At 41.0% G+C, this 11,202-nt stretch overlaps 1 protein-coding gene, 1 long non-coding RNA gene and 1 other non-coding gene across 3 annotated transcripts; 1 reads left to right on the top strand and 2 right to left on the bottom strand.

Annotated features, from left to right (window-relative positions):
* Positions 1–4,366: 4,366 nt before the first annotated feature.
* LOC107079192 (uncharacterized) lies at positions 4,367–5,728 on the bottom strand. Its single transcript, XR_001480155.2, has 2 exons — positions 5,172–5,728; positions 4,367–4,518 (listed from the first exon to the last, which is right to left on the bottom strand). It is a non-coding gene; the product is annotated as an uncharacterized lncRNA (long non-coding RNA).
* A 312-nt stretch (positions 5,729–6,040) lies between these two features.
* On the bottom strand, positions 6,041–7,346 carry LOC102695354 (uncharacterized). The gene has a single exon (XM_006637876.3). It carries the CDS (start codon positions 7,215–7,217, stop codon positions 6,096–6,098), a length of 1,122 nt encoding a protein of 373 aa, XP_006637939.2. The 5' UTR covers positions 7,218–7,346; the 3' UTR covers positions 6,041–6,095.
* A 459-nt stretch (positions 7,347–7,805) lies between these two features.
* trnav-aac (transfer RNA valine (anticodon AAC)) lies at positions 7,806–7,878 on the top strand. Its single transcript has one exon. It is a non-coding gene; the product is annotated as a tRNA-Val (tRNA).
* Positions 7,879–11,202: the final 3,324 nt, after the last annotated feature.

Here is an 11,202-nt window from a genome sequence, read left to right as displayed (position 1 = left end):
CTTTCAGCCCAGTGAACTATGTGCATAGAAATAATTATACCCAGAACAATATAGTGTACACTACTTTTTGTCGTCATTATTATTATGAAAACATAACCTTTTTTGTAGCCTCTTAAGGAAAATATGGAGGCTAGGTGCACAGTTGCATCTATAGACTGTAAACAATGCAGCCGTTGTAAATCCAGAACAAAATGGAGCCGGCCTGAGCACACCTGTACATGGGAAATGGAGACAATAGACCCTGATCCTGCAGCTCTAGCAGTGCAGTCCTGAGTGCACACCTCTTAACGTCACCGTCATGATGAGCTGACAGAAGATAGTCACTCATAACCACAGGTGGCAAGAAGGAATATCCACAAGAATCCATCCTCAGGGCAGGTTTTGAGGGTTAAAGTTAGATTTAGGGTGAGAGTCAATGTCTGCAACTCTATCGGAGGTGTGGAGACGAGGTCACAGGCCATGCTGAGTTACCAGCAATACAGGAAAATCCAAACTGCTGCTTTATCCCCGTCCTGTGTGGTAATCTGGTAATCTTCCTTTCCACAACTTGACTTAATGGAGCTCCTTATCTGAACAAAGACAAATCACCTGTTTTACCCGATGTCTAAATGGTTCATGTTATGTAAAACCTGGAAGATTCTGTCCCTCAATGACTGGAGCTCCTCATTTCTGGACTAATGTGGTGCCACAGAAAGCTTTTCTTCATACAACAGTTGTAAAATTGAAGAACTACACTTTTACCATGGGTTTCTGCTTTGGACAGGGGTTATTCTGGCTCATTAACATTTGGGCTCAGTACAATTAACATACTGTGTTAATTGAAATATTGTATATACTTTAAGGCAAGGGTTTTCTATCCTTGGTCCTGGGGACCAATACACACCTGCTGGTTTTCAGTGCAGCTTGAACTCTTTACTTAAATTAACCCATCCAGCTTCTAACTACTTCATCCAATTCAGGGATGTGGGGGAGCCAGAGCCTATTTCCTATTTCAGCAAGCTAGGGGCACAAGGTAAGGTACACCCTGGACAGAGGGCCAATTCATTGTGGGGCAGAAACAGATGGCACCCTAGGTCGGGAACTGAGAACAGAGCCCCAGTGCTGCGATACAGAAACGCTAACCACTGTGCCACCATTAATTGAACAAGCAGGATGCAGAAAGTGTTTCTATTTGAAGTTTAGGTTCCTTAAGAAATAAAATAACTGAAAGGCAACCGCCTACAGTACATGTTTAGAAACTGAAAAGACAGACATTCGAATGAAACCTATTATAAGGCCTCTTATGGGTTCTATTATTCTTCAGTTGGAAGGAAAGCCAGCAGGTACAGTATGTGGGTATATCAGGACCAGAACTGGGGAATCCTGAGCTACCCAGCCGAGGAGTTGAAGCCAATATACTGGCTTCTTCTAAGAAACGGCTGGATGAGTTCATGGGATCAATTAGCTACTAGCTATCAGACGTACTAGATTGCCTCTTCTTGTTTGTAACGGATGTTCTTTATGTTCTCAGTACACACAGTCACAGAAAACCATATTGAACCGATCAGAAAAAAATGGTCAGCTGTAACCAAGATGTTTTATTCCCTCAACAGACATGATCATTGACGTCTTTAATTAGTACAATGTAAAAATCCTTCAAATAAATCTGTCTTTAGTACACTATTACACTGTTAAGTACCATCACTTTATCAGGAAGATCCTGTCTCATATGTGGTTACATCATCGAGAAAAAAAACACAAATCAGTAAATCACAACCAAGTGGAGTCTGGCTTTCCAATAACTATTTGTACAGATTACTCAGTGCTCTGGCAACAATACTCCAGCATTTTTATAGTCATCCTGGGGGAAATAATTACACAGGCAGCAATTCACCTTATAGCACTAGTCATAATGAGAAGAAGACTATTTTTTCTACTAAACAAAGATTGTTAATCAGTAACAATTGGCTTTTAGATTGCACACTTCTTTCAATAAAGTGCACTGACAAACAGTCAATAACACCATTAATCACTATTTAGACAAAAGGCTAAAAATACTTATAGCCTACTCCACTTTACAGTATAACAACCATTGAATGTTTAAATGGTGTTCAGGAATACTAGGCCTCTGCTCTTAGTAATGTTACACAGTGCAGTCCTGCTGCCTAATGAGCCTCTATAGTAGCTGCTCATACTGAAACACTTTAGATTACATCCTCCAATTAAAATACACAAGGCACAAGTAATGGGTAGCACAATTAAGGACTGTACAATGTCAGCATCCACATCAGAAAAAAAGTGTAATGATTCAATCCAGCAGTCTCACACAGAACCTGCAGGGTGAAATGAAACGTCAGATGGGGAGCCTACTCCTATGCAACATCTGAAGAAGTGATTATATATACTGTACATATCACCAGCTGAAAGCCAGCTTCAAAACTCTCCTTCTGACAGGAATTTAACTTTTCAGAAGAACTTAACTTCTGAAAAGTTAAAGCTCATCAATTTACAAAGTAAGAGGTGTAGATTTTGTTCATTTCCATCATGAAATTACACTGGGTTTTCCAACCCTGTCTGTTGTGTTGAATTGAGGAAGCTCTTTCATACTTTAATGTTATGAGTTGCATGTACAGGATCTACAGTGTACAGTACAGTAACTCAGACAGGCAGGGTTTATCTTCTATATTGTGGAATACACACTCTTATCCATCCACCTTTTAACTGCTTCTTCCAATGCAGGGTCAGAGAGGAGCTGGAGCCTACCCTGACAAGCAACGGCCACACAGGCTAGACATTCTACCAAAGTGCAGGGGCAGACACACACAAGGTTAACTTTTCCAGAAGCCAATTAGCCTCCAGCATATCTTTGGACTTGTGGGAGGAAACTGGAGCACCTAGAAGAAACACACTAACATGGGGAGAACATACAAAGTTCACACATCAAGCACCCCAGGAATTGAACCAGGGCCCCAGAACTGACAGGCAGCAACACTAACCACTTCGCCACCCATATCAAAATGAGCATCTTTATGTTTAAGTAGTGACATTTAAGTTGCACTCATGGGGAAAATGCAACTTCAAGGGAAACAGCTTTCCCAAGAAACAAAAACAGTACACCAAAACCTTTTCCCACATCCTCCTCAAGTTAATTTTAGTGCAGAATTAAAACAAAGAAATTATAGTAAAATTGTACAACACACTAGAAAAGCTTCATGTGTATACAGCTTTGACGACTGCATTATGGAAAACACTGCTTTGGACTCGGTCCAGTGTGGAACATCTAGATGCATTCTGGGAATGTCCTCCCCTGACAGGCTGAAAGACCTTTATTAATCTTGACCAAGGATGACAATGAGAGGATCCAACAAATTCAAAATCATAGGCATTGACAAAGGCAACACAGTGGACGTCTGCCAAATCAATAGTGAAACACTTATCAGAGGGCACAAGCAGAAACCAAGTGAAAGCACATTTAAAACCAAGGAGAGGAGGCACTTTGTGGAGGGTTGTGGGAGTAAAGAACACGCCAAGCAGTCATGTTGAAGCTGATACCCTGGCTTCTTTCAGTCAACAGCTGGATGAGATTCCTGGATCAGTTAGCTCCCAACTACAAAACTCCTTTTCACCCCATACATTAAGTAGATAATAGCTTACCACTTTGGGTCCTTTTAAACACCATTTAAAGCTAAGTTTTGCTATTAAAATAAATTTCTTCATTAGAACCCCATTCCATTAGCATAAAAGGTGGATGACTAAATTACTTTAAAAAGTAAAAAAAAAAAACAGCCAACTTCCTTACAGAGTGGGGGGATAATTTATGAGCTGTCAGAACATCTAATCAGCCAAGGACTCATTTAATGTTGTAGCCTGGGCTTGTCAATTGCCCTTTAATAATAAACTCCTCAACTTACCTGAAAATATTCATTTTAAATTAAGACTACTATGCAAACTGACAATTAATGCATCCAGATTGCCACTTACCCTTAGAAGCAAAACCTCCTGGAACCTGAAAACACTAACTTGAGAAAAGAAAACAATTTAACATGATTTGTCTTCTTAGGTAAACTATGAGTACTACTGCAGAAGCATCCAGGGTACTGGGAAGTCAAGAAAAACTTTGTTCAAGTCACCACACTACCTATGGGAAGGTGGGTAACATTTGCCTGACTCCTGTTCAAAATGATCATTTTAAAATAATTTTAATGCACCAAATAAACACCCCCCCCCCTCCAGTTTCTCTCAATCAATCTCAATAAAATGAAATGTATTGAATCATTTTTTATATCCATCCTGCCCAGGGGACTAGAGATGTAAATGAAGTCAAATGAGTGACTTTACCCCATCTTCAGGGGACCAGGAAAAAAAAAAAAAAGTCCAGCTACAGAGGTGAAGTGATCAACAGGCCTTTATTTCAAATTAAGTTAAGACACATCAGCATGAGAGGATGAAAACGTCAGTTTCTCGTGGCTGAGCTCGCTTTATAGCCACAACAGATTTTGAAGTTTTCTTTTCCACGCAGCCCCCCTCATCGTCTCTTGCCTAAAAACCAAGTTTTGATCATTTGTAGCTGCCGACAGTCTACGCGCTTTGTCAGAATTACAAAGACATACCGTTAATAAAAAGATGCGTTTTAAACGCAAACACCTTTATAGATACCAGGTTACCGGTGCTTCGAGTCACTACAGAAGGTACAAGGCATAAGGTTACAAATGTTAGAATTACCACAGCGTAATAAAATAAAAATCCTTCAAACTATTTGAACGAACTCCGATGCATATTAAAGTATGCATTGCCGCTGTTCAATACACTGTACGAAACAATCGCGATTATACACGAAATAGAAGCGAAACCTGTACAGCGTGCATCCTGAATGCTGGTTTAAAAGGATGCATGACTGCAGGTGGAGTCTGACTGCAAAGACACGTGTCGGTGAGAAAGCAGATTAAAGTATTAGAAACGTTTGGCTCACACAGCTATGGTTAGTAGAAGAGCGCATTTCCCACGCATATCAAAGTCCAAAATGGCCGCTTGAAAGGGAATATCACCTACAACCTTTCCAAGATCGTTAACACGGAAACATTAAAGAAATAAAGAAGTGAACCAAGCTTTTTATACCCCGTAGCTTACCAAACCGACGAATAAAATAAACATACAAGAACGGCAACAGAAACTCCTGCTTCACAAGCCGTTACCTTCCATTTTCGTGTAATTTGTCTGAGCAGATCATTGCTCGCGGATCCCAAGACTCTGGGAAACGCAAAAGCTTCCTCACTGCTCAATTTTACTCTGCTCAAGTCCTGCTCGGCAATTTCCCCGGGAGCAGTGTCCGGCACAGAGACGAACTCTTCGAGGCAGCGTGAGCTGACCACGGCCATAGAAAGACACTACCACCCAAGGGCATGAGCGAATGGTCAGCACAATCTAGACTTTTTTAAAGAAAAACGGCCTCGATATCCAACATCCTCTAGTTTACTGAAAGCCAGCAAAACAGCAAACTACGGAGAGGCTGCACACAAATAATTAGGGTTAGAAATGACTGCTGACCTATTCAACTTGCGCCGCGAGAGCCACGCTTTTATACAATTATGTGACGTCACACTAAGGCACGCCCATTAGTTTGCCCTTCTAACTTTACCGTAAAATACATTAAAGATCCGCAACTCTCATAGATTTCGACAGTGTACAGTGGTATTCACGTAGTATAAGAGGGTCATTCAACAAAATTCGAAATTATGGTCACGAAACCGAAGAAAACAGATTATTTAAAAACAAACACGTCAAATAAACATGGAAACCATCAATTCCATGTTTCTATTGTTTTAAAGCTGAAAATTCATTTTAAAAAGCTTAAATATCTATAAAGGAACGCGTCATTTTGGAAGACTGTATCAAGTGCTCCCTCGTATACTTCATTTTAGGTTTAGAATCGAGTTTTTTATTCCAATTACTTTTAAAAGGAAACGTCTTTTAATTTCAAATATTTAAAGCTGGTTACAGGACTGAATATCACCTTACTGTTTTTCCTAATTGTGTCTGAGTACCAATGTAAAATAGAAGGTAGTTTATGCAGATCTCCACATTTTTATTGGCCAAAACAATGCTCGTTGCACTCGGCTTCAGAAGCACTTTTGGTGCACTATATTGGGCCCAACTTCTTCATATTCTGCGGGCGTGATGCACATCTCCCTGAAGGCCGAAAGCGAGGACAGCACTGACCCGCCCAGCCAAGTGGATATTTTCCTTTCTGGGGGAGCGAAGACTTTGACTGCCGTCCCGGGCTGAGCGAGGGTGCTTATTTCCTTTTTTATCCTCCTCTCCATGCCGGGGAAAAGACTGGAGCCGCCGGAGAGGACGATATTCTCTAGCAGGGTGCTCCTCAGGTCGACGTCGCTCTTCATAACAGTTTTGAATAACAGCCTGTCCACCCCGGGCGCCTCCATGCCAACATCTTCGGGTCGGAAGAGTATCTCTGGCGCTCTGAATCTCTCAGTGTGCACTGTTACCACTTGCCCATCTGGGAGCCTGAAGTATTTCTCCGCTTCATCTGTTGGCTTGGCCAACTCGAGCTGTGAGTCCAGAGCCACATAGCAGACCTTCTCCTTGATGTCTCCGGCGATATCCTCCTCCGCGGCGCCCGCAAAGGACACCCCGTTGTCCTTGAGCAGACTTGCCAGATACTCTGTGATGTCTCTGCCGGCCAGGTCCAGTCTCAGGGCTGCATGGGGGAGACAGTACCCCTCGTAAACTGGCACCGCGTGGGACACCCCGTCCCCGATGTCCAGGACGCAGCCGGTTATGCGGCCGGTGGAAAAAAGGGCGAGAACAGCTTGGACGGCCACGTAGAAGGCCGGCACATTGAACTCCTCAAACATCAACGCGCACATCTTTTCTCTCTGCGCGGCAGGGCTGCCTGGGCATTCAGTCATCAAAACCGCCATCTCGCTGGAGTCGCACTTCAGATCACTGCGGTAGATATTCTTCCACACCATCTCCATGTTGTCCCAGGAGACCACAGTGCCGTTCTCCACTGGGTACTGAATGGTCAAGTTGTCTCTTTTGTCCCATGCTTCTTTTCCAATATAAAAGTCTTTCAGATCTGGAACTTGGGTAGCAGATGTAGCCTTAGGGCTTCCAATTATGTTTTCGTATATAAACCTGGGTTCCCTCTCCCCAGAGATACCAATTTTGATTTGCCCCGATCCGTTATCGATAACTGTAGCTGGTGGCAGATCGTCCATTTTGGATCACGGATTGATTATTAATCGGGAAAAAGAAATAAGGTATAATTGAAAATAGAAGAGCTGTCCATGCTAGTAGTTGGAGGATAACTATTTGCTCGGTGCATCCACTCCAGTCTGCAGAAATTCACCGCGTGTTGCCTTAGCCACGTGGTGATTATGAAGTAACAGCCATCGATATTATGTCATACATTACACTGCATGACTTTTCCCTCCACATGGCCAGTCAGTAAGCGTGTGCAACCGGCGGGTTATTAGAAGTGAAAGCTTTGGGCAGCCGCCCGTGCTTTGTATTTGTAAGAGTGAATTTGTTACACAACATAATTAAGGCTATAATAGAAGGACATTCATGTATCTGTATACATCAATGTAATCAATATATCACCGACTACGTCATGTTGAAGTTTTAAAAATAAAGTATTCAGTATTCAGTAATTCAGTAAAGTATTCAGTAATTTCACCAAGAAGCCAAGAATAGCTGTAGTCTCACAGTTATACATATATTAACATTATGATCCGGAAACAAGAAACAAGAAAACGGATAAGATGCAGGATAAGAACGCTCCGTGCAAGTGGTGCTACAGCTTAGTTTCCGTAGTGTAGTGGTTATCACGTTCGCCTAACACGCGAAAGGTCCTCGGTTCGAAACCGGGCGGAAACAAGTTGATTTTTTTTTCATTTCATGTTTTTCAAATCGCATTTTAATGTTTACTTTAAATGTATACTATTGTTAAACATGTTTTAAAGATTACAAAAAAACTATTATTAGGAAACATTTCGAATTTGACTACATTTCATAAACAAATAGCAATACACTCACTCCACATACTTTAATACAGAGCTATCAATGGACAGGCAATTGAAGTATCGTTTTAAAGTACAAAAGTATTATTGTTTTAAATTAAAGTATCGAATAAATAATTTCTTTATTTTGGTGTTTTTACGAAATTACAACTTCTAAATGCATACTGTAGCCTTCTATGAATTGGCTACATTACTCTGCTCTCCTCCCCACTGATAGCTGATGTGTGGTGAGCGTTCTGGCGCACTATGGCTGCTGTCGCATCATCCAGGTGGATGCTGCACATTGGTGGTGGTGGAGGGGAGTCCCCATTACCTGTAAAGTGCTTTGAGTGGAGTGTCCAGAAAAAGCGCTATATAAGTGTAAGCAATTATTATTATTATTATTATTATTACTGTCAGCTTCCTACAGATGGCGCTGTCATTCAGTTTCTACAGCTATATACAGTAAATATAACCTTTCACTGTTCACTGTGTGAAAGTACGCATTAACGACAGATTACGAAGCACGCTTACGTGGTTTAAAGGTCGTCTACATGTTTATGCACGCAACAAATAAAAAACAAAAGGTGATTTGATAAATACGATCCAAGTTATTCTGACTGTTTTTCTTTCGGGTCATGGTGCAATTCTGCACCTTTGACCGTTTCTGTTTTTAAGCCAGAAGGTTGTAAAATAATGTCTCAAAATCTGGCGTAACTACGATACGAAATGTTTTTTTTTATTCTAAAGTTTACATTTTTAATAACGCAGTTAATGTACGATATGTGTTTCAAACATGAACGTAGTTGCCTTTAACAAACACTACTGTCGTAGAGTTTGACCTTCACTCACCTCTTCACTGCGTTTTATTTTTTTAAATGTGATTATACATTTGTCTCTCGGCTGTGCTGCGACCCGGTTAAACTGTTGCAAAAGTAACTTGGACAAAAAAGTCTCATGTCCATAACATTAGGCACTAAAAATTAAATACCTTTTCTCAGTGCTATTAAGATTAATCTTTTGGTGAGTGTCGGTCACATGAATGTATTATCGAGGCTTTCTTGTATGTTTGCATATACACTAATGTAGCACCGAAACAGATTGGGCTGAAATTTAGAATTCTCTCCCAGCGAAACGTCCAGATGGAAGCATATTGGTATTTAAGGAGGGCACGCAAACATGTTTTCTGTATGAAATTACATTGGCTTATCCAAATTGAAAATCCTGTACATGACGCAGTACGACGTTACAGAGAAATCTGTAAAATTGTGTAATTCAGGACCATGTTTTCAATGTGCTTTAAAGCTGGCTGAACACCCTCTTTAGTAATGAAAACAGGATGGGATTTCCTAAGATACTATTTTTCCGTGCTCTCTACGCTGAAAACATGTCATTTTAATAACTGATCCAAATCTACAAAGAGAAAAAAAGGCACGTTTCCCCCAAAACAGTTTTGAAATCTGAAGGAAACACCTCTAATATCCATAATTTTCAGAACACCTCAAAATGGACTGATTAACTTGAAAAAACGCTGCATTATCTCTATTGCTATTTTTAGAAGAAACATTCTCCTTCATAGTGTTGGGGAGCGAAGGATATAGACAGCCCCAGGGGCACGCATGGAGAAAGATTAATGAGTTTGTTGTTTTTGCGTGATTGTCCCCTCCTATTCTGTCTGCAGGTACTGTACAGACTGCGGAAATGATTTTTTTCATTTTTGAATAACTAATGTCGAAACCTTCTGTATCAAAGTGGTACAGTGCCATCATGCCCATTTCATTTACTGAGCCATTTTCAGAGTGATAGACTATTAGGAACTAAATTCCCTACTTCTGTGCTGCAATTACATGCTTGCTTATTTATTTCCAATCCAGCCTTTTTTTCTGAATTCTCTGAAAAGACAAACACATCCTGGTAGCTGTTCTACAATCAGCAATATTCAGTTCTGTGATGTTAATGTATCCATGTACCTGCTCCCACAGAAAAGCTACAAGGCCAGAAGTTCCCTGAGGTTGTTTTCTTTTTATAGCTCTGCTGTTAATGCAGCTCGACTGAGATAGAACCTGAATCAGCGCTGGGTCACCTATCGCCTTCCCTTAGAAAAAAAGACAACAGGTTTTAGGTGGTGGGATCTGGCTGAATAATGTGCACTGATTTTCTGGCCATCTGTTTTCTCAGAGTTCCTTCACCTTCAGCAGCCAAGCCACAGGTCCAGGTAATGTAGCTCTTGGTCTGCATACTGAATGCTGCATAGTCGAGGAGAATCTAATAGTCATGGAGCAGAATATCAAACGCTCACTGGATCTTCCAGGCCAGTCTCAAACAACTGGTGGCCTCCTGATCTTCATCTTCGATGCCAATACCTCAAGTGGTTTGGAATTCTTCTGAATCAAGGAGGTCCTTGGCGCATTGGGGTAGGAGAACGTTTCGGAGTCTTTATTGTAAATGTCAAGTTGCCAGTTGCCAGATGAATGGCAAACCCACTCCAAAGGAAAAATCCAAGAGGAAGAATATAGTAGTTGATAAAGAGCATGACAGGAGTGAAACAAAGCAGATTACTGTGGCAGGTTGTTCTGCAAAATAATTAATTACTATGCATCTTCCACCTGATCTGTCAAAACAGGCCTCAAAGACTCTGGGTTGTGCAGTACATAGCTGCACTAGGAACACTAATTGTTTGATTAATCAAATGTAATTTGTGGATGTTCACATGTGTTTATTGATACAAAATGGTGTGTGAGAGAGTTTGGTAGAGAAATGTTTATGATTGAGCTTTGTTGGGGGAGGAGTGGACGATGATTGCTGGTTAGGTTTCTTAATTAGAAGAAAATGTTTTGGGTATGACACCAGGTGGGGATAAATCCCTTGATATTATAGCATGTTCACTGTGTCATGGTAACACAGTGTGGACCTTACAGAATTACACACAGTGTAAAATGCTCACTTAATGTATGCTGTTGAAATCTAAACTTTATACATAATAAGAGGCAACCAATACATTTCTTCTGTAGCCACTGCTGGCATTTACATTAGTAGCACAAGCATGGCAGTTCACGCTACTTGAAGCCTGGAAATAATTCTGAACTGGAGCTCCTTCTGCGTGAAGTTTGCATGCTCTCCTCAATCATGTTGGGTTGTGCTCTGCATTACAATCTCTGTCCACTACTCAAAGGCGTGTAGTCTAGCTTAATTAGTTTCTAAA

The sequence above is a fragment of the Lepisosteus oculatus genome, chromosome 13 (assembly GCF_040954835.1).
Source record: "Lepisosteus oculatus isolate fLepOcu1 chromosome 13, fLepOcu1.hap2, whole genome shotgun sequence".
Taxonomy (NCBI): domain Eukaryota; kingdom Metazoa; phylum Chordata; class Actinopteri; order Semionotiformes; family Lepisosteidae; genus Lepisosteus; species Lepisosteus oculatus.
Note: the sequence above shows the minus strand (reverse complement) of the source record. Positions and strands in the feature narration are given on the sequence as shown.

Coding starts and splice junctions, on each gene's coding strand:
- LOC102695354 (XM_006637876.3), bottom strand. CDS start 7,217: ATGGACGATCTGCCACCAGCTACAGTTATCGATAACGGATCGGGGCAA.